This window comes from Scyliorhinus canicula, chromosome 1 (genome assembly GCF_902713615.1).
Source record: "Scyliorhinus canicula chromosome 1, sScyCan1.1, whole genome shotgun sequence".
NCBI classification, from domain to species: Eukaryota; Metazoa; Chordata; class Chondrichthyes; order Carcharhiniformes; family Scyliorhinidae; genus Scyliorhinus; species Scyliorhinus canicula.
This window is the reverse complement of record NC_052146.1, coordinates 109,463,315-109,486,990: the sequence shown is the minus strand read 5'-3', so window position 1 is coordinate 109,486,990 and position 23,676 is coordinate 109,463,315. Positions and strand designations below refer to the sequence as shown.

The window sequence follows — 23,676 nt, the reverse complement described above, 5'->3', positions numbered from 1 at the left end:
ATTGGTACCTCGCCCAAACAGCTACTTGTGTGAATGATCAGATCCTAAATGAATAGAAAGTTATTTGACCAATGGGATCATTGCTGTAATCACTTTCACCTGCTGTCAGTCAGCAGCTGTGGAAAGTGGGAAAAATGATTACGTTATTATAGAAACATAGAAAATAGAAGCAGGAGGAGGCCACTCGGCCCTTCGAGCATGCTCCGCTATTAATTATGATCATGGCTGATCATCAAGTTCAATACCCTGATCCCGCCTATCCCCATATCATAAGAACATAAGAACTAGACCCCTCCTGCCCGGCTTACTCATTCTTCCAACTTCTTCCACTGGACAGGAGATACAAAAGTCTGAAAACACGCACAAACCAATTCAAAAACAGCTTCTTTCCCACTGTTACCAGACTCCTAAATGACCCTCTTATGGACTGACCTGATTAATACTACTGTATGCTTCACCGTTGCTGGTGTCTATGTATTTACATTGTGTACCCTGTGTTACCCTATTACGTATTTTGTTTTTATTTTATTTTCATGTACTAAATTATCTGTTTGATCTGCTTGCCAAAAAGCACTTTTCACTGTACCTCTGTACATGTGACAATAAACAAATCCAATCCAGTAGGCCATCTGACCTCTCGAGCCTATTCCACCATTCGGTTAGATCATGGCTGATCTTTTTGTGGACTCGGCTCCACTTACCCGCCTGCTCATCATAACCCTTAATTCCTTTACTGTTCAAAAATCTATCTTTGCCATAAACATTCAACAAGGTAGCCCAGCTGCTTCACTGGGCAGGGAATTCCACAGATTCAGAGCACTTTGGGTGAAGAAGTTTGTCCTCAACTCAGTCCTAAATCTGCTCCCCCTTACTTTGAGGTTATATCCCCTAGTTCTAGTTTCACCTGCCAGTGGAAACAACCTCCCTGCTTCTATCCTATCTATTCCGTTATAATTTTACATGTTTCTATAGGGGCTGGTTTAGCACAGCGGGCTAAATAGCCAGCTTGTAATGCAGAACTAGGCCAGCAGCGTGGATTCAATTCCCATACCTGCCTCCCCGAACAGGCGCCAGAATGTGGCGACTAGGGGCTTTTCACAGTAACTTCATTGAAGCCTACTTGTGACAAGCGATTATTATTAAGATCCCCCCCCCTCATTCTTCTAAATTCTGATGAGTATAGTCCTAGTCTCTCATAAGTCAATCCTCTCTACTGCAGAATCAACCTAGTGAATCTCCTCTGCCCCCACCCTGTGCCAGTACATCCTTTCTCCAGTAAGAGACCAAAACTGTACACAATACCCAGGTGTGGCCTCACCAGCACCCTATACAGCTTCAACATATGACTTGACGAAAAGTCATAGACCCAAAAAGTCAATTAAACCTTTTTCTTATCTGCATAGATCTGCCTGACTGCTAGTATTTCCCGCTATCAAACAATTTCTGTTTTCTCATTTAAACTTAAGTACCTGTATTGTTTTGCTTTTTATTTACAGCAGCAGTTATAGTGAACTGGAACCCTGGTTGATGTTTTGTTTCTTCTCTCTGTGCTTCTGCTCCCTACCTCTGTGCCCTCCTGCCCCCCCACCACCCGTAGCAGAAAAAAATGATGCGACTTGTACTGCACAAATACGCTAACTTGGCAGAGGGCAGGAACCAAGCCCAACACCTTCCTATGTAACCCATTACCCCACTGAATGATGCATTCGTCTAATGTGTAATAAAGGAATACTTCTAAAATATCTTGCATATTTTCCAGGTATCTCCATACGTTTCAGTGGCAATTAATTACTTTTGATGTATAATCATAATGTGCACAAATGCAGCAACCAATTTGCTCAAAGCAAAGCTAAACAAACGACAGTGTTTTTGTGGTGTAGATCGCAGGATAAATGTTTAGCTTCTGTACCTGGAGGACACTACTCTTCAGATATTGCTGTGGAATATTTCTGTTCATCCGTTTAATGTCTAAGTTACAGGATTCATTGACATTACTGCAGATTTGAAAAATAAAACTGCTGATGACCATTTTCATACTTTCATAGCCATCATTAGTACCAATATTACACTGTGGCAGATCTTTATTTTTATTTTTGTTTCCTCATCCCCTTTCCAAGACTAGATGTTTCATTTGACATTGCATCTGTGATCTAAGATAGAAGCAAAAGCACTGACTCATCTGATGAAGACAGTCAGTAGCTAAATGATGCAGACCTAGGTTTGAACTTGGGACTGCTGATTTAGCTGCTGGCGGCTGAGATTGCAATAGGGATATCAGAACTGACCTTGGTGGCGCGGATTAGCAAGAGGAAGATGGATGGGGATTCGCAATTTCTTTTTTTAAATATAAATTTAGAGTACCCAATTAATTTTTTTCCAATTAAGGGACAATTCAGTGTGGCCAATCTGCCTAGCATGCACATCTTTGGGTTGTGGGGGCGAAACCCACGCAAACACGGGAAGAATGTGCAAACTCCATATGGACCGTGACCCAGAGCTGGGATTGAACCTGGGACCTCGGTGCGTGAGATTGCAGTGCTACCACTGCGCTACCGTGCTGGCCTGGGATTCGCAATTTCTATCTAATGATCATTCCTAGATGTCAGGTGAGGATGAGTTAGCTTTTCCACTTGTAGTTGAGTAGGCTGCCAATACGGACTATCAGAATTCACATGCAAAATGAAGTATTGTAGGCTTTTTTACAGTTCGTACATCCATATATCCACCAAGATGTAGTTTCAGTAAGAGGAAGGGGGAAAGAAAGCCGGGAGTGGTGGATGGTATAAAGTTAGAATGAATGAGTCATTATTCATGTCCTGTGCTGAACCAGTTGTTCACTCAATTCTTTCTAACCACGGGCAGCACGGTGTCACAGTGGTTAGCATTGCTGCCTACGGCGCTGAGGACTCGGGTTCGAATCCCGGCCCTGGGTCACTGTCCGTGAGGAGTTTGCACATTCTCCCCGTGTCTGCGTGGGTTTCACCCCCACAACCCAAAAGATGTGCAGGATAGGTGGATTGGCCACGCTAAATTGCCCCTTAATTGGAAAAAATAATTGGGTACTCTAAATTTATAAAAAAAAAATAAAAAAAATTCTTTCTAACCATATTGATTATAAGCAAATGCATTTCAATCAATAAATTAAGTGATATCAATTAGCATTCTAAAACAACAGTTTTCAAATGCAGTAATGATAATTTTTATGAATGCCGCCCAAGACAATTTTAACTGAACATTTTTTGGATTTCATACACAAGGTCTATTTTTTTTTAAATAATTGTGATCTCAAGAATCTACCTCCGCCACAAAATTAAACAATTTTATGATTGTCTGGCAGCTTGGCCTTAAAATGCATGTTCTGACAATTTGAAGGAGGGATGAGGTCAGTACAGGAACAAGTTTGAATCACTTCATGGTCATTTCCTGTTGCTTAAAAAAAAATGGTTGACTTGTATGAGTAAAAACATTATTTACTTTTTTTTTTACTGAGTGATTTGTAGCTTGTTTATATTTCACAAGTTAAGCATTTTCATTTTCATTTCATTTTTCATTTTCAAATAATTTTTGATACAAGCATGTATGTACAAATGTTAGGCTAATGCTTTTTGCTTTCTTCATTTGATGCAGTATATGGAAAGTATTTTATGTGAATGTGAGGATGTTTTGTATTATTCAGATCCTCTGGGACATTCACGTTCAACATTACTGTACATGCAGTATCTCTGTAGAAACAGCACTGCAAAATTAAAATGGCGTTGTAACATTTAACAAGCAAAGTAAGCAGAATAACTGCCTTTTAACTCACTTGGGTCCCATTTGTACTGAATCTCCGTATCACTAAAACAAAGCAACAATGCTGCATGTTATCTGGATGCCAAATTGATCCTATTGATTATGTCAGTAGGATTCAATTGTTTGGGCTTAATTTGAAAATAGTAACCATTAAACATGTCTCCCAAACATGTCTCATCCTTTTCAAATTCTACACCAGTGAATCGCTCCTTCCTTCTGTTATGTGGGTTCTGTATTTTTGATGTATCCTAATTAAACAATGCACATTATGCTTTAATCTGTGGTAAAATCTCTTTTTAAAAATAACTATTACAAACCTTGTTAGAAGTCTTGATTCGAAGTTAAGAATTGAAATCAAGGTTGAACCTTGATCAAAATGGTTAGACGTCAGTGACAAGACTTTTGATACATTCCTTGAATTATCTCTTTTTCCTCTAAATTGCTTGCCCTATACTTTTCTGTTTTAGTGAGGTTGAAATTTATATGGAGTAATTTAAGCAAGTAATGTTTCAAACAAACCTGGGGATATTGCTCCTGTTAATCGAGATGGGGCAATTTAACTCAATTAAGTAATAACACAGCTTTGTTCACCGGATAAAGCTTGGCAAACTAACATATGAATTGCTTCATGAAAAATTACAACAGTCCATCTAATTTTCTTACTATCTAGGAAGCAGTGATAATGGAGTTGCTTACCAACTGAAGTGCTTCAGAAAACTGAGTCTCCAAAATAAAGTGTTGAACCCCGCGGTCCAAAGATGTGCAGCTTAGGTGGATTGGCCATGTTAAATTGCGCCCAAGTGTCCAAAGGTTTGTGGGGTTACGGAGCTATGGCGGGGGATTGGGCCTGGGTAGGGTGCTCTTGCAGAGGGTCGGTGGAGACATAATGTGGGCAGTACGGTAACAGTGGGCAGCATGGTAGCACAGTGGTTAGCACTGATGCTTCACAGCTCCAGGCTCCCAGGTTCGATTCCCGGCTTGTGTCACTATCTGTGTGGAGTCTGCATGTTCTCCCTGTGCCTGCGTGGGTTTCCTCCAGGTGCTTCAGTTTCCTCCTACAAGTCCCAAAAGACGTGCTGTTAGGTGATTTGGACATTCTGAATTCTCCCTCTGTGTACCCGAACAGGTACTGGATGGAATGTGGCGACTAAGGGCGTTTCACAGTAACTTCATTGCAGTATTAATGTAAGCCTACTTGTGACAATAAAGATTATTTTATTTATATAGTGGGCTGAATGGCCTCCTTCCGCACAATAGGTATTCTATGATTCTGTAAATACATAATTACCTCAAATGAGCTGCCTTTAGCATTTAAAAAAAAATAAAAATTGCATTTTTATATTGCTTATTGTTCTTCTTTGATGCCTCTGGTTTATTGCCAACAATTTATTTTTAGAGAATTGTTTCAATCAAAATATCTCTTATTACTGCCTTGGTAAAAGTAGTACTTGGATTTTCTTATGTCTCCCAACATGGTCACTATAAATTTCCAATTACGTCCTCTTTTTTGCAGCACAGCTCTCAGCAATAACCAGGGGTTTAAAAAAAAAAGTCAACATTTAATGTATTCTTTAAACTAAAAGCTTTATGGTGCTGCTTACATTTCTGAAGCAGTTTCACTTTTTAAGGAAAATAATTGAGAAGATGGTAGCAACACGTGTATGGAATGGGTCCAACTGTTTATTGAACTAATAGCTGTGGTGAAGTATTGTGTAAGAAAACTGGCTGTTGCTCCCAGTTCGCAGCAGAGCAATTTAAAAAATAAATACTTTTAAAACAAAAATACATTTTAGGTTGTGAACCACTGGCTTTTATCATTTACTGGTTCAGGTGTAAAAGCGCACAATTTTTCTTCCACATCAGAAATGATAACGTAGCCTCTTCCCCCCCCCCCCCCCCCCCGCCCCATTAGTTTTTTTTTAAGTTAAGGGATTTGGGGGTGGGGTGGGGGGAAGAAGAGGTAATACAATTTGAAGTTTTGATTTGATAATTCACAAGTGGGAATGACTGCTGCTGCGACATTCAGAGCTTAAAGCTAGCGAGAAAATCCATTCTCCGTCCCTTTTTAAAATAAATTTAGAGTACCCAATTATTTTTTTTCCAATTAAGGGGCAATTTAGCGTGGCCAATCCACCTGACTTGCACATATTTGGGTTGTGGGGGTGCAACCCACTCAGACACGGTGAGAATGTACAAACTCCACACGGAAAGTGACCCAAGACTGAGATTCGAACCCAAGTCCTCAGTGCGGTAGTCCCAGTGCTAACCACCGCGCCACGTGCCACCCCTCTTCATCCCTTTTTGGCATGGAAAGAGCCTGGTTCCTTCTTAAAAAAAATAACATTTTGTTCCAAGTATCGCTCTGCACTGCTCCTACAATGAAATCATTCATATTTTTAAATTCTGGGACAAAGTGTAACTTTAGAAGGAACCAGGCTCTGCAAAAGGATAAAAAATGGATTTTGTCACAAGCTTTATGGATTTAACTGATTTTGCTTGATTGCATTTGGAGGGGTGGGGAGAAGAGACTAGCAGAACAGCTTGGTGCGCTGATCTTCAAAGTTATAGCTGACTAATGTCAGGTGTTAAAAATTCCTTGTTCCCAGAATTGGCCATGTTTGTATCCCAAGGGCAGCACGGTGGCGTAGTGGATAGCACTGCTGCCTCATGGCGCCGAGGTGCCAGGTTCGATCCCGGCTCTGGGTCACTGTCCATGTGGAGTTTGCACATTCTCCCCGTGTTTACGGGGGTTTCACCCCCACAACCCAAAGATGTGCAGGGTAGTTGGATTGGCCATGCTAAATTGCCCCTAAAAATTGTAAAAAAAATGAATTGAGTACTCTAAAAAAAAATTTTTTTAAATGTTTTTGTCCTGCTCAGGACTGTCATTGTTTTATTTGCATAAAGAAAAGAAACAATTGAAATTGCAGTCATTTAGTCAAATCATAGTATTTTGTTCATTGTTTTCCCACAGCAAAGTAGAATATTATATATTTTTACATCATACTAACCGTGCTCTCTGTTAATATGTGGTTTTGTCACTGGAAAATACAGCACATCCCTGTCCCACCAGGGGCGACAACACTCTTGACCACTGCTACTCAAAAATCGAGGGCGCCTACCGTTCCATCCCCCGACTGCACTTTGGGAAATCAGAACATAAGACGGTGCTCCTTCGAGCATACAAGCAGAAACTCAAGCGGGAGAATCCTGCTAAGAAGGTCTTGCAGTGCTGGTCCGAGGAAATAGAAGAGCTCTTATGTGACTGCTTAGAGACAGTGGACTGGTCCATATTTAAGAAGTCAGTGACCAACTTAAATGAGTATGCCACCACAGTCACAGACTTCATCAGCAAATATGTGGATGGCTGTGCGCCAAAGAAAGCAGTACGTACGTACCCTAACCTGAAACCATGGCTCAATCGCAAGGTTGACTCCCTACTGAAGGACAGATCTGAGGCGTTCAAGTCCGATGACCCTGACCTATACAAGAAATCCAGGTACGACCTCCGCAAAGCCATCCGAGATGCCAAGAGAGAATATCAAACCAAGCTAGAGTCCCAGTCAGACTCGTGGTGATTGTGGCAAGGACTAAACAACATAAAGGGCTACAAAGCGAAGCCAAGCAGTATCTCTGGTAGCAGCGCACCTCTCCCCGATGAACTCAATGCATTTTATGCTCGGTTCGAGCAGGTAACCAACAATCCGCTGTCGAGTGCCCCAGCAGCCCATAACTCACCCATACCCACCATCACAGCTTCCGAAGTCAGATTGGCCTTCCTGAAAGTGAACCCTTGGAAGACGATGAGCCCGGAAGGGATCCCTGGTCGTGCACTCGGAGCCTGCGCGGACCAGCTGGAAGAGGTGTTCGCGGACATCTTTAACCTGTCCCTACTCCACTCCGAGGTCCCCACCTGCTTCAAGAAGACCACCATCATACCGGTGCCAAAGAAGAACCAGGCAACGTGCCTCAATGACTACCATCTGGTGGCCCTGGCTTCAGTTGTAATGAAGTGCTTTGAGAGGGAGGTTGATCATGAAGCGCATCACCTCCATACTCCCAGAACGCCTTGATCCACTGCAATTCGCATACCGACGCAACCAGTCCACAGCAGATGCCATTTCCCTGGCCCTACACTCATCCCTAGAGCATCTCGACAACAAGGACCCCTACATCAGACTCCTATTTATTGACTACAGCTCTGCCATCAACAGCCTTCTCCCTGTACACACACGACTGCGTGGCAAAATTTGGTTTACTGACGATACGACCATAGTGGGCCGGATCTCGAATAACGACGAGTCAGAATACAGGAGGGAGATTGAGAATCTAGTAGAGTGGTGCAGTGACAACAATCTCTCCCTCAATGCCAGCAAAACTAAAGAGCTGGTCATTGACTTCAGGAAGCAAAGTACTGTACACACCCCTGTCAGCATCAACGGGGCCGAGGTGGAGATGGTTAGCAGTTTCAAATTCCTAGGGGTGCACATCTCCAAAAATCTGTCCTTGTCCAACCACGTCGATGCTACCACTAAGAAAGCACAACAGCGCCTATACTTCCTCAGGAAACTAAGGAAATTTGGAATGTCCACATTAACGCTTACCAACTTTACAGATGCACTATAGAAAGCATCCTGCCTGGTATGGCAACTGCTCGGCCCAGGATTGCAAGAAACCTGAGAGGCGTGAACACCGCCCAGTCCATCACACAAACCTGCCTCCCATCCATTGACTCCATCTACACCTCCCGCTGCCCGGGGAAAGCGGGCAGCATAATCAAAGACTCCTCCCACCCGGCTTACTCAACTCTTCCAACTTCTTCCATCGGGCAGGAGATACAGAAGTCTGAGAACACGCACAAACAGACTCAAAAACAGCTTCTTCCCCGCTGTTACCAGACTCCTAAATGACCCTCTTATGGACTGACCTCATTGACACTACACTCTGTATGCTTCATCTGATGCCGGTGCTTATGTAGTTACATTGTATACCTTGTGTTGCCCTATTATGTATTTTCTTTTATTCCCTTTTCTTCCCACGTATTTAATGATCTGTTAAGCTGCTCGCAGAAAAATACTTTTCACTGTACCTCGGTACACGTGACAATAAACAAATCCAATCCAATCCAACCTGTGGTCTGGATGGATTGCAGCACACATCTTAAAATTACCTAAGGAAAAGATGGAGTGAGACATATTCATAAGAGTGTATTTGGGGCAGTTTCTCAGATTGAACCAACCAGGGAACAGCTTATTTTAAACCTGGTAATGTGCAATAAGACAGGATTAATTAAAGACATTCTAAAGAAACCCCTTGGTAAAAATGCTCAAACAGGATGGGGTGGGAGACTTCCGATGGCGTCATGTAAGACCAAGACTACATGTAAGAGCACAAAAAATGACTCCTGGCTGGGTCCTTGTTTTTAATCCCTTTTGCCTGGTTTTCCAGAAGATTTTGAAGACCAACCACCCATTGTGGGAATAGAGAAATGTTCCTTGACAAAGTCATGTCAAAAGAAGCCCAAAACAAAGAAGATGGCTGCCTCGCCTATTTCGACACGATGGATGTAGAGATGGCACAGGCTGGAGAACTTTGGCAGACAAATGGATCGGCAGTTTGAGTGGCAAAGCAAGGAAATAAAAGAATCCTTTAAAGCCGTTGAGGAAGCTCTAGTGCTGATTCGGGAGCAGTTGGCGAAGACTTTGAATGTGATCAAAGCGCAGGGTGAGATGTGTGGAGAAAGCCCTGTCACAGCAAGAGGATTAATTTACCTTGTTAGACGCTGAGTTGCTAATGGTGGAATATAACAACAAAGGCCTGAGGCTGAAGTTGGAGGATCTGGAGAACAGGTCAAAGTGGTTAAACCTCAGGTTGGTGAGGCTGCTGAAGGGATTGGAGGGTTCGAAGCCATCCCCCACCTCTCTCTCTCTCTCTCTCTCTCTCTCTCTCTCTCTCTCTCTCTCTCTCTCTCTCTCTCTCTCTCTCTCTCTCTCTCTGGAATTGGACAGCGTTCACCAGGCAATCTGGCAGAAGCCACGGCTGAATGAACCACTGCAGGTGATGATAATCTGTTTCCATAATTACTAATGGAAGGAGCAGGTCTTGGAGTGGGCGAGGAGAATTCTGAACATTGACCTGGGACAGGCATACAGTGTAGATATATCAGGATATTGGAACTGAGCTGCCGCAGAAATGTGCTGCCTTTAACAGGGCAAAGACTGTTTTCTACCGTAAGGACGTGTGATTTGGGGTGGTGTACCCAATGAGGTTGCGGGTCACCATGGACTTGAAAGGTAATTTTTTTTGATATGCCAGAGCAGGCAGGGGGCCTTCAGCACGGAGAACTGTTTGGGACTCTGTGTACGGGGGGGGGGGGGGGGGGGGGGGGGTTTGTTCACTGTACTTTGTGTGTTGGGTGTTTTTGTCGTTGTTTGGAGGGGAGTGTTTTAATAAAAATATGGGGATGGGTGTGGGTTTTGGAGGGGATAGAGGCTTGTTAATGATATTGGGGAGGCAGGCATGTTGGTGGGAAGTATGGGATAGAAGGAGTGTGGTGAACAAAGAACAATATAGCACAGGAACAGGCCCTTCGACCCCCCCCCCCCCCCCCACCCCCCCACACAAAGCCTGCGCCGACCATGAGACCTGCCTAAACTAAAACCGTATGCACTTGGCTTGTTGCCTTTTAGGGGATATTGCAGGGTGTTCTGGATGGAGGCCACGTGACTAACTATGGCGAGAAGGGAGACGAGCGAACGGGATTTGAGTGGGGTGGGGGGCAGGTAGAGAGGCTGCGGTCTGTTGGGCCTGAGAGGATGGGACACTGTGAAGAGGGCAACGGTTTTTTCCCTTTTGAAAGATTTGAGAGCAAATGTGGTGTTCCAGCAGGACTAGATCGGATTACGGAAGGCTTGGTTGGGTGAGCCAGATTTTTAATTCCAGATTCGATAGTAGGTCAAGGGGATGCCGATTTTGGTTAGCACGAGGGTTCGCTTCCTGGCGGGGATGGTGGTGGCCGATCAGGGTCGTCACTATGTGATGGTTACAGGTACACTGGAGGGGAAAGCAGTGAATGTGATTACCCCGAATTGGGATGATATGTTTATGGAACAGTTATGAGCTGACGTTCCGGAGTTCGAGCTGATTTTAGGGGGCTTTTTAAGTGTGTTTGGATCCAAGATTAAATCGCTCCAGGCCTAGGCCGCTGTCTCATTCGGGGATGACAAAGGTTTTGGCTGCATTTATGGAGGAGACTGGAGTGGATCCATGGCAGTTTGTGAACCCGCGGGGTAACGAGTTTCCTTTTTTTCCAAGGGTATGCTCAAGGATTGACTTCTTTGTTATGGCTAAGACTTTTGCTCCTGGGGTAAAAAGTTCAGAGTATTCAGCAGTGGTCATTTCGGACTATGAGCCACATTGGGTGGATTCGAAGCTGGAAGCAGTATGGGTGCAGCGTACAAGGTGAAGGTTGGATGTGGGTCTGCTGACTGACCTCTGATATTTGTGCTAATATTTCTTGGGCCATAAGGGACTATGTGACATGGAATGAGGATGGGACAGTGTCGCCCTCCACGTTATGGGAGACGTTAAAGATGGCGATCAGGGAAAAGGTCATCTTTTACAAGACTCATATGAACAGGGAGGTACGGCAGGAGTGCCAGGAACTGGTGGATGAGAATTTGGTTGTGGATAAGTAGTTTGTGAATGATCCCAGGCCAGAGCTTTGGGCACACAGGAAGAAGCTGCAAATGCAGTTTGACCTGTTGACACGGGCCAGGTGGTGCGTCAGCTCCAGCAGGTAAAGGGGGTGGTGTACGAGTATGGGAGAAAGCCAGTCGCCTTTTTGACCATCAGTTAAGGCGGCAAGAAGCTGCTACAGAGATTCTGCAGGTGGGGTGTTCCAGTCCTTCTATGGGGGGCTTTATAGGTCACAGCTGCCAGAGGATGAGCTGGGGATGTTGAGGTTTTTGAAAGGGTTGGAGTGTCCTCAGGTGGAGGAGGAGTTAAGGGAGGAAATGGAGGCACCGTTCGCGTTGGAGGGGAAGATGCAGGCTGGGAAGGCGTTGGGCCATATGGGTTCCCGATAGAATTTTATAAGAAGTTTGGATCAGTTAGCCCCATTGGTGTTGGGGATGTTTAATGATTCATTGGCACGAGATTCCCTTCCGGAGACGTTGAGTCAGGCTTCTATTACCCTCCTCCTAAAGAAGGATAAGGACCCCACTCAAGTGTGGGTTGTACCAGTCGATTTCACTGCTTAATGTGGATGCAAAACATCTAGCTAAGGTTTTAGCATTAAGGTTATAGAGTCGTGTCTCCCAGAGGTTGTGGGGGAGGATCAGACAGGCTCCGTGAAGGGCAGGAAGCTGTTGTCTAACATGAGGTTACTCAATGTGGTTCTTGCACGGTGGTGGGGCCAGAGCCAGAGATAATTGTCTCTTTGGATGTAGAAAAGACCTTTGACAGGGTTGAATGGAATAGACTTGTTTATGGTTCTGGAAAAGTTTGGTCTAGGGTTTGTGTTGTTGATGCGGCTGTTATGTGAGGCACTGTCTGCTGTGTGAGAAAGTTTCAGGGTCCTTTAGGTTGTACAGAGGGACGAGACAGGATTGTCCAATGTCTCAGTTGTTTGTGTTGGCGATTGTGCCATCGGCCTTGAGGGCCTCTGAAAAATGGAGAGGGGTTTTGGTGGTGGGGTGGGGGAGCATAGTGCTAGAGCCTCAACTATTTAAGATCTATATTAATGACTTGGATGAAGGGACTGATTGTGACCCAGGAAGTCAGATGAACATAAGTTTTAATCAAGGTCATCTTAAATCTCCCCAAGGCAGCAAACTATTTACATAGCACAGTCCTGTTGAGACAATCAACATGTCCGGGCCATCCTTTTATACTAGATTCTTGTGAGCCCAGCTGGGTTCTGTCCACTAGCGGAGAACTCGTATCCCACGAGTCCTACAGGGAGGTCAATCAGGGTATTCCCCCGGGCCTTGTGGGGATTATTACACTGGCAATAGGTAGAGAACAAGTGGAGGAAGAATAGTGGGCTATAGATAGGTTAAAAGAGTGGGCGAAAATTAGGCGGATAGAGAATAATATGGAAAACGTGAGGTGGTGTACTTTGGCAGGAAGAATAGAAAAGCAGAATATTATTTAAATGGAGAGAAAGTATAGAATACTGCCAAACGAGGGATCTGGGTGTCCTTGTATATGAATCTCACGAAGGTAACATGAAAGTACCACAAATAATTAGGAAGGCCAATGGAATGTTGGTCTCAGTGTAAAGGAAGATTGAGTATAAAAGTGGGGAAGTCTTGTTTCTTATTAGAAACCTACTTACATTGAGAATTTTATCAAAATCCTGTCCCTTTAGCATAACCACAGATGTTTTAAAGTTTGAGGCTATACATTTTTAGATAAATGCTTGAATGTGCTATAGAAAATAATAAATCTTAAAAGGAGGGAACAATGTGTAGTTGATTTTTGTTTTGTCATTTCCCCATCACTGGAAAGCTAAACAAAGAGGTGTTGGAGGGGAAAGTTACAATTGCATAATAGGAAGACATTGTGCTTTTGAATGCCTTAGGCTTAATATTCTTCCTTTTATTTATTAACAGTACTGCTCGAGCTAGCATATGAAGGGAGTAACTTCTACGTATCAGCAGGGTTACCGTTTCAGTACACTAACCATTCACATTTACTGCTGTATTTTGCTACTTAATAATTGTATGATAAATTAACAATCTTTAAGTGCTCAGTAGATTACATGCATGGAAACTCTAGTTAAAATTTATTTTACTTTTTCGTACTCTGTGTGCTTTGGTCTGCAACTCCTGACATTCTTAAAATTAGCCATCATAATTTACACCAACTCAAATATTGTACATCTGTAATAAAGTTGTTTGTGATTGGCAGGAAATGGTGGCCTTGCCAGCGATGCCCACACCCCTAAGAATGAATTTAAAAATATAAGTTCCACGTCAAATATTTAATTGTAATATATTTTTGGCAAAGTTTCTTAAATTTGTAACTCATGGTCTAACTATAACTTTGATTGGTGCTATATGTAGGTTTACATCACTGACATTTTAGATACTTTAGAGTCTTATAACTCAAATTACTTTATTTCTTGCAGGGCTTGCTGGATAAATATCTAATACCAAATTCTACAAATTCAGAGAGCAGAGTCTTCTATCTTAAGATGAAAGGAGATTATTACCGATACCTTGCAGAAGTAGCTATGGCAGAAAACAAAAAACGTAAGTCTTATTTTTGGTGTATTTTCTGTAAATAATATGTAGAAGGTTTTTGTGGTACTGCATGTTAAATCACCAACATATTGTGGTGTAGAGTGGTCAAAAAGATTGTATTTATGGGTTCTTTAAATGCTGAGTTACTAATTTCATCTTGGTGTCAGCGGAAGAAGATATAAAATCAAACAATGTGGTTCATAAATCTTTCTGGTGTTTTGACCTCTCCTGTTAGCAGGCATGGCTGTGCATGAGGTTGCACCATCCAATTAATTTGTCTTTTGATTATATATCTAATAGATAAAGACAAGTTTGATAGCTTCTGAGAAAGGGGTTGTGAGGATGAGGCTGCAATGGGATGGAAGCAATTGATGTTGAGTGAGAGGAGGAAAGGGACTTTAATGACAGACAAGGGAATACTCGTTTTGTGGATTTTTAAAACTACCAAGTGAGAACACTGCTCAGAGAGGATATTTTCAGCCTTTTATTCTGTCCTGCTACAGAAACTGTTGAGAACTCCCAGACATCATATCAAGAAGCATTTGATATCAGTAAGACGGACATGCAACCAACACAACCTATCCGATTAGGTCTTGCACTGAACTTCTCAGTATTCTACTATGAAATTCTCAACTCTCCGGAGCAAGCCTGTGCACTGGCCAAAACGGTAAGTAATAAAGACAGGGACCAACTTTCTTAAATATTCTTCCTTGTTACCATTTGTGTTGGACCTACTATCTCTTTTAGTTAGGATGGATAAATGTTTGATGAAATTGTATTAATTTTGGAGAATACTTTGTAGGTCTTAGTTTTCGTTCACCTTAAAATGGCATGATAAATAAATATTTCAAATATGATTTAAATAGTCACTTGATATAAAGAACTTGAGTATTGCAAGAATACTAAATTTGAAAAGAAACAACAATTGACACTGCATGAGAAAAGGTTGCTGATTTATTTTCTCATGCAGTATAAATTATTCCTTTTGAAATTTCTTGTGATTCTGTCCTTTGAGTGCATGTCTCTTTCAGCAAGGCTCAAGTATGATTTATCGAAGAATGTCTAATGAGAAATGACAAACATGTTTGACCCTCTGCTTAGTTTCAGCCAGATAATTTTAATTGTATTTGCACTTCTGCTTCAAAGTTGCCTATCTTTAACCCTGTTATTGAAGTGCTCATAACATCGTCTTCATTGTCGCCAGATTTTACTAGCTGTTTGCTGGTTCACCATCTTCCACCTTCCATAAACCCCATCGTGTCAAACTGTGCTGCTTGAACCCTGTCCTGCCCTAAGTCGCATTTGCTTATTGCTTCTTCTTGTTAACCTGCGTTGTTGGCTCCCCACCTCCCAAAGCCTTGCATTTAGAGCCCTGGTGTCTTTAAATTCCATAATAACCCTGCTTCGCCATATCCCTGCAATGCCCTCCATCTATTTATCTGAAATTGAACCATTCTTCACTATTTAACATTAACAATTTAGACTCTAGAATTGGAAGTAATGAGGCAAGACTGAATGTGTTGAGATTTTATTCTCTAGAAATGAGAAGGCCAAGATATGACAGGATTCTATAGGATGGTATATAAAGACAAAGTGCTCACTTGTAGAAGCTTCAAAAAACTGTTGTAAATAAAGATAAATCAAATAAATAATTCAAGAAAAACCTCTTTACCCCAAGAGTGATAATAATGTGGAGTGTGTTTTCATAAAGAGCAGTTGAGGCAAATAGCACAGATGTATTTAGGAAGAAACCAGATATGCATATGAGGGAGAAAAGATTAGCAGAGTAAACTGACAGGGTTCGATGAAGGAGGTCCATATGCAGCATAAATGCTGCCATTGACCATCTATACCAGTTTCTGTTCTGTAGATTTGATGTAACCCGATTAAACTTTGGTGTTGCGATCCTTTCTGAATTGATGTGTACTAAAAGCCATCTTTTCTTTTATATATAACTTATTAATATCCACTTGGCAGTACCTATTATTTTAGCAATATTACAACTATGGTAAATTCTTTTGATTTACTATTTACTTTAGCCAGTTTAATGTTTCCTGGAATTTGCACAGAGATAACATTGTAAGGGTGTTGAGATTGCATTCTAGACTACAGTTGCAAATTGATGAGCTAGTTACCTCCCACCTCTACAACATGATGTTAAATCCATGGAATTTATCTGGTCATTTGGGTTCTGTGCAGAATCTTCAGGGGATTAGTAAAATTAATTTCTTCCTTTTTGCCCAGTTAAAATTGTAGATCTCTAGTTAATTGATCATGTTACATCTTGGATTATGCATCAAAAATCTGGTGTTTCCTTGCCTCACTTCAGAAAATTTTTACTTGTTTAATTTCCCCCCCCCCCCCCTTCCTCCTTCATAATTTATGATCAGTAGATTGTATAGAAATAATAGGCAAAACAATTACATTTCTAAGCAGACAATGTCTTCTGCTTATTGATTTTTAATCTTAAACCCTAGAGCTGATGTTTATTGGGCTTAAAATTAGAATGTCTAAATTTCAGCACCAATATTTAGCCAATCCTTTGGTATTAAACCTGAATAAAAATCAAGAGAGGCCTTCTGGCTTTTTCGTGATTAGAAAAATTGGCTGTGTTATCCGTTTTGATAGAGAGAGAGAACACAGGTAGAAAATATTGAAAACATATCTGAGCAGAGATGTTTTTAACAAAAATTTAGATGTTAATTCATTTGAAGTGTTTTGCTTACTTTGCTATTTGTCCAATTCTATTATGGTTGATTTAGGTCCTATATGGAAGAAAGGGGTAAGTTGACCATATGACAAAATAGTTTTTTTTAAAGAAAGTACAAAGTGACATAACTTCAAGCAAGTGGAAAAGCTTTTATTTGTTTCCCATTAAGTTAAGAGTATCCTTTGATTAATATACTGAATGCTGGGCGGCACAGTGGTTAGCACTGCTTCATACAGCGCAGAGGACCTGAGGACGCAGGTTCGATCCCGGCCCCTGGTCTTTGTCTGGAGTTAGCACATTCCCCCCGTGTCTGCGTGAGTTTCACACCCACAACCGAAGATGAGTAGGTTAGATGGATTGGCCACGCAAATTTGTCCCTTAATTGGGAAAAAAAGAATTGGGTACTCTAAATTTATTTTGTAAAAAAATATAGTCAACGCTATGTAATTTTTAAAGAAGTGGATAAATAGCTGGCTAAGAGGACATCAAATTTATTAACGTTATGAAAATTGGTCAAATTTTATGCTTTTTCACCTGTTAACTATGGAAAAGATAACCAGAGTGTAAAAATATAAGAAGCTTGTCCTACAAATGCTTCATATTCGGTAAAATGCTATTGAACTGTAGTCATTATTATCCAACTGCTGACTGGATTTGGCATGGTCCTGGGATGAAATTGGATAAATTGCTGGATACATTATTTGTGTGATGGATCTCCCCCCCCCCCCCCAAGAATGTAGGCATCGCAAGCAAGTCCAGCAGTAATTGCCCATCCCTCAATTGCCTTTGAGAAGGGAGCGATGAGCTGCTACCTTGAACCCCTGCAATCAGTGTGGTGAAGGTAGGATGGAATTCCAGGATTTTGACTCAGTGATGACAAACTATATCTCCAAGGCAGGATGATGTATGACTTGGAAGGAAACCTGGGTGTTGGTGTTCCTATGCGTGCCTGCCGCCTTTATTCGAGGTTATGGGTTTTGGAGTCACTGTCACAGAGGCTGTTTGAATTTCTGCAGTGCATCCTAGATTGTAGGAGCAATTTTGGATCAAGCATAAGATTGCACTGCTCTTTTTAGTGTTGTAGTAGTGATCTGCCTAAGGACAGGTCCTCTGTTCATTTCTCCACATCTCAAGGTCTTGCGCTTTCCTCTTCAGTTGCTCTAGGAGCTTCACATTTTCAATTTTAATGAGCAATAGGACTAAGACATGATACATGAGATGGTTTCCCATAATCCTGCTTGTGTGCATAATGGTAACATATGTCCTCTTCCCAAAGGATCCTCTGTATGTAAGCAGGCCATTGTTCCTCAAGGTCTAGTGGCTTGAAATGTTTTCCATTGACCTGAACAGAACAGATGTCATTTGGTTAAAGGTCAACCAATGTAGCACCTCCCTTATTTTTGTACTGATGTTGGCCTAGATTCCAGCCTAAATCCAGGAGTGGGGTTTCAGCATCTGATTTTCTGATTTTAAGGTGAGAGTGTTGTCAGCTGAACCAACAAATATTTGATATTTTGGAATTTTATTGGGTTATACTTATGGGGTAAGATAATTAAAATTTTCTAAAACTGATACAAAAGTAAGGTTTGTCAATTTGGTGGGAGATATTAGAAAATTTTCAGTTTGTTCTTCAGTTAAATCCCTTGAGGTAAAGTCATTTCTGGTGATTTATGGCAGTACAAATTATACATGGGCTCTTGTAAAAGAATGGCAAAGAACCAAATACCATTTTCGTGTATCACATGCCAGCCTCCTTTTTTTTCTCATACGTGTCTTTCTTTTTAAAAAAAAACATTTTATTAAGGCATTTATGATTTTATAATAACAGGAAGTACAAAAACAAATTTAAACCTAATTCAGTACATAACCCCCCCCCCCACCCCCCCCCCCCCCCCCCCCCCCCCCCCCAACCAGCCAACAACCATACCCTGCCAACGTGGCTTGTACGCACAATTCCCCAGTCCCTCCATATCCTCTCGCTGATCCCGCCTTCATCCCCTGTCTTTCTGAATACCCTATAGCCCGGAATATTTAGTTGCACAGTGCACCATTTTCTGTTCGATAATGCTTCAATCTGGTGCCACTGTCCTGCCAAATCTTCCCACGAGGACATTGGCCCCAGCTCTCCTAAAGTGCACCTATCCCATATTCAACTGTTCCCAATGCTCCAGGAATCTGGAGCGTTTCTCCAGCTGTATCATAACATGCTTTATCCTACTATTTCTGTAGTCACTTGTCTGTGACACTGAGAGTAATCCAGTGATTGCTATCTTTTGAGATTCTCTTCTTTCACCTGATCTCTTGCACCCTAACCCTTGACTGCAGTAGCTCATTCCTGTGCAATTGATTATGATTTCTTCCATATAATTTAAAGTCAGTAACTTTTATCACAAATTAATTAAATAGAGAATTCCAGTGTTTTACATTGATATTAATTTAGTTTAGTGTGCATTCCAAAGCATGCCAATTCATTCTAAAATGGCTTATATTTCCATTTGTAAAATTGTAATGTTTTTCATTAAATTTTTGCAGGGTGACTTTGAATTTCTAGAATGATTTGTCGTGTTCAAATATATCTTTTGTTCTCTGCTGTCCTCAGGCATTCGATGAAGCTATTGCAGAGCTGGATTCACTGAATGAAGACTCTTACAAAGATAGTACACTCATTATGCAACTACTCAGAGATAACCTGACGGTGAGTGAAATCATACAACAGTGTAGCAATCTTTCAAAGAATGAGGCATATAAAATCCAGTATGTCTTTAAAAGACCAGCAAGACATGTGCCTGTTTTCAATATGATTATACAACTAAGAGTAATATTGTTAAAAATAGTAATAAATTATTTTTTTTTTCCAAACCATTCCAAGGAAGTTCTCAAATGGGCTGTTACCAAACTGATTTAGCTTTTATAGCAATTTGGGACATTAGACAGCTTCCGAAAAAATGCTACTAGTCCCAGCGAGTTCCTGGTCAGGAAGCTCATGCAAGCTGGGCATAAACAATTGAGGGGCAATTTTGCAATTTTGTGTGGCCAATCCACCTACCCTGCACATCTTTTGGATTGTGCATGTGAGGCCCATTCAGACATGGGGAGAATGTGCAAACTCCATACGGTCAGTGACCAGGACCGGTATCGAACTTGGGTCCTTGGTACCGTGAGGCAGCAGTGCTAACCACCGTGCTGCCGATAAACATGCATTTAAATGTCATCTTAAGTTTTATTTTATTTTTTGCCTGGTCCTACAAAGTACAAATAACTCCTGTGGCATTTGACACAGTGGAAGCGGCAAAATTGCCTTTAAGTGAACATCAAACCAGAGAGAGGGTGTTTTTTTAAAACTCCCATCAAAACGTTACACCTTCATGATTGACTCCATTTGTCTCTTGCCAGCTCGTCATCATTGAACTGGAATGTGTGCGAACCTAGTGTTCTGTTTGGTTTGACCCGAAGCTGTTTTTATTTTTTTTTATCTCCTTCCTCGCATGTTGAAAAGATTTCTCCAAACCCTTCTCATTGACCAAGCTTTTAATCCTCCTCATTTTTCCTCTGAGGCATCGTGGTCATTTACTTTGTTAATGGAACCATATTAAAGCAAGTAACATTAAAATGGATATTTAAAAAATAAATGTAAGAGTTAGGGGCAGCACGGTAGCATGGTGGTTAGCATAAATGCTTCACAGCTCCAGGGTCCCAGGTTCGGTTCCCGGCTGGGTCACTGTCTGTGCGGAGTCTGCACGTCCTCCCCATGTGTGCGTGGGTTTCCTCCGGGTGCTCCGGTTTCCTCCCACAGTCCAAAGATGTGCGGTTTAGGTGGATTGGCCATGCTAAATTGCCCGTAGTGTCCTAAAAAGTAAGGGGGGGGGGGGGGGGGGGGGGGGTTGTTGGGTTACGGGTTCTAGGGTGGATACGTGGGTTTGAGTAGGGTGATCGTTGCTCGGCACAACATTGAGGGCTGAAGGGCCTGTTCTGTGCTGTACTGTTCTATCTATCTAGTACCCATTTTTTTTCGCAATGAAGGGGCAATTTACCGTGGCCAATTCACCTACCCTGCACATCTTTTTGGTTATGGGGGTGAGACCCATGCAGACAGGGACCGGGATCGAACCCGCTTCCTCGGCGTTGTAAGGCAGCAGTGATTACAATGTATTATTCATGTAAGTGTTGAGATAGATTGTGTCATTAGAAAGCCATTCAATTTTAAATAAGTGAACATTACAGAACATAACAAAATATCTGTAATAATCAAAATCATGATTTCTGAGGTCTGTTGGAGGACACAAGCGATGAACTACTGTCAAGTTTGTCTTTGCAATGCGTATGCGTTGCTTTTGCAGCCTTGGAAATACGTTTCCAGACAAGTGTAAAGGATATTTGGTATTCACAGAATTAATCACTTGGTACAAGAAGCACTTAGTTTGAATTCTAGTTGTATATACTGCATTGCCAAAGATGTTTTTAAAAAATTAGGCTTAAAACATTGTTCATTATATTTTTGCAGTTATGGACATCAGATAATGCGGCAGATGACGCTGATGGTGGAGAAGGGGGAGAGAACTAACTGTACAGAGGGAGCTGCTGTCCAATCCTCTTTTACATGTCTTCATTCCTTAGTGTTCCACTGACAATTCCAAGAAAGGAATTTCTCAATCACCAATACTGAATAGATGCACATGTGAATGCCACAATTTAGCCTATGAAAATCTGCAGCTTGGAACAAATGCCATTCCTTAGCTTTCTTTTGCTAATTGTTCTGACTTTGTAGTGTGCAGTTGGGCACCTGCTACACAAACAGCAGAGATTAAATTTGCGGCGTATTTGTGAATAAGTTGATGTAGGTCCTTTTTGGTTTGCAAAGGAAGTTCATGATTGCCAAGAGCAGCTATTTTTAATGAATGGAGACTGGAAAATTACTAAAATCCAAAACACAGACTAGAAAGTGTTTGAATAGCACTTTATATATGGCCATTGATTCTTAGACTGTTGCTTGACATTTCCGGTTTGGTATGTGCATACTTTGACATACACCAGATGGTGTATGCCAGATATTAGCACATTGTTGCCCAAAAGTTGTGTATTCAGTTTTTAGTGTCATGGTCCTGAAGATGGCTCAATATTTATTAAAACGAGGTTTTTGGAGCTGCTTGGCAATCTAGCAATCTAGCATTTTACGTTTTGTGTTCTGAGCTGGCCGATCAAGGTTCAAGTCCCAGAGCTTTCTGTTGCTCTGAACCCGTTGTATAATGAGTTTTCTCTATTGTTCAGATGCCTTGCTGGAATCTCATTATAGTCAAATTTTGTATTGCTTTTCATTCCTACTAAAAGGAAGTTGCATGGCAGCTACTAGTCTTGTTTCTGTTGGGTGGGATTGATGTGGGAAGGTAGGGGCAGTGGAGAAATAGGGAACATTTGTTTAAAAGCTGTGCGTTAAAGTGCCAGCAAAACAGAATTCTAAATAACTCCTCCCTTATGCTTTTTGGTAATAACGGACCTTGTAATCCTAATATGTAGGTTAGTGATCTTTCCTAACCCTGCTGAATTGATTTCTATTCTCATCTTTAAACCAGCCAAACTGTAAGATTTTCTCTTCCAATCCTACCAAATCTTCTTGTACTCCAGATTCATTTGTCAGTAAACTTGACCAGTTTAGGACTAGGAGGATAAAGTAGATTGGAAAAATATAAGAAAGAAATCCAATTTCAGCTAGGTTAATGAAAGGGAGAAATTACTGTTGGTACAGAATACCTGACTGTCAATCTGTGGTGTTTTGGTAAAAATGCAAAATGTTAACAACCATTTCCTATAGCTTACAGTAGTTTGGTATATTTCTTATTGGCTCATGCAGTGTTAGATACTCTGTGCCCTTTATTTTAAAAAGTAACTTGTTTTATTAGTTATTGATTCAGTTCAAGATCTATAAAGTGCTGTGTTATTTTCTACTATGAAATATTTTTGAGGTGGAAACTGACAAAACAAATTGGACTAAAGAACTTAATGGGACCTATGGTATGTCCGGTTTAATCGTAGTTTTGTCATTGTGGAAATATTGGTAGCATTTAATCCAGCACTGCTGTGTTTTAATATATACATATATATGTATATGTACGTAAAATTTTAATGAAGGAATTACCCTATTTTGTTTTTAAAGTTTGAAGCTGGTAACAAAGTAATATGCAATGCAAATAAAACATTCTTCACAAATGGATCCAATTGATTCTGATATTCATTCTTGATACTATTTAACCATTCTCCATTATTCATCATCGTAAGACAGTTGTACAAAATAGTAAATTTATTATGGTATGCTTCTACCTGTATCGATTTGTAATGGCCAGATAGTTCTAGCTGGTCCCTAGGTTTGAAATAGAACTTGTAACAAATATAGTTCCTGATGTTTAATTAAAAAACAAAAGTGGCATTCAGGCATATCTGCTCATTTAGAGATTATAGGGATTTTATCTAAGGTATTATAGATAATTGTACAAGGGATACTTTGAGGTTTTTCTCTTGGGTAGGTGGAGAGGAGAATTCTTCCTTAGTATTGATTCAGGACTGAATCTGCAAGGTCTCAGTCAGAAGCAGAGTACCTTAATTATTTCCATTTCCTAATTTTTCTGTAATTTATGGGCATACATAATGAATTACATGAACTTTTATTTTGCTGATGATATATAGGCTGGACATCAGTCACTTGTATTTTAATATAGTTGGCAAACCATATAGTCGCCTGAAGAAACTGCACTAGGTAAAAAACATTGGCAAACCATATGATCGCCTGAAGAAATTGCAAGAGGTAGAAAACAATGTAGATTTATCAGAACATTTTCCATACGTTCTCCAACAATCTTGGTTCATCAAACTTTATTTAATTTTTTTTAAGACCCAGCAAAATAGGGGGTAATTTCTCGATAGATATGACCAGAT

General features: G+C 41.1%; 1 protein-coding gene across 1 annotated transcript in view; it reads left to right on the top strand.

The window, feature by feature from the left end:
- LOC119966128 (14-3-3 protein beta/alpha-A-like) overlaps positions 1 to 22,957 on the top strand; it is a 54,807-nt gene extending 31,850 nt beyond the window's left edge. The window contains exons 2-5 of the mRNA XM_038797386.1: positions 13,928 to 14,051; positions 14,546 to 14,709; positions 19,352 to 19,447; positions 21,254 to 22,957. Coding sequence (XP_038653314.1) covers positions 13,928 to 14,051; positions 14,546 to 14,709; positions 19,352 to 19,447; positions 21,254 to 21,313 — 444 coding nt within the window. The 3' untranslated portion in view covers positions 21,314 to 22,957. The remainder of the gene's footprint in view (positions 1 to 13,927; positions 14,052 to 14,545; positions 14,710 to 19,351; positions 19,448 to 21,253) is intronic.
- The last annotated feature ends 719 nt before the right edge of the window (positions 22,958 to 23,676 follow it).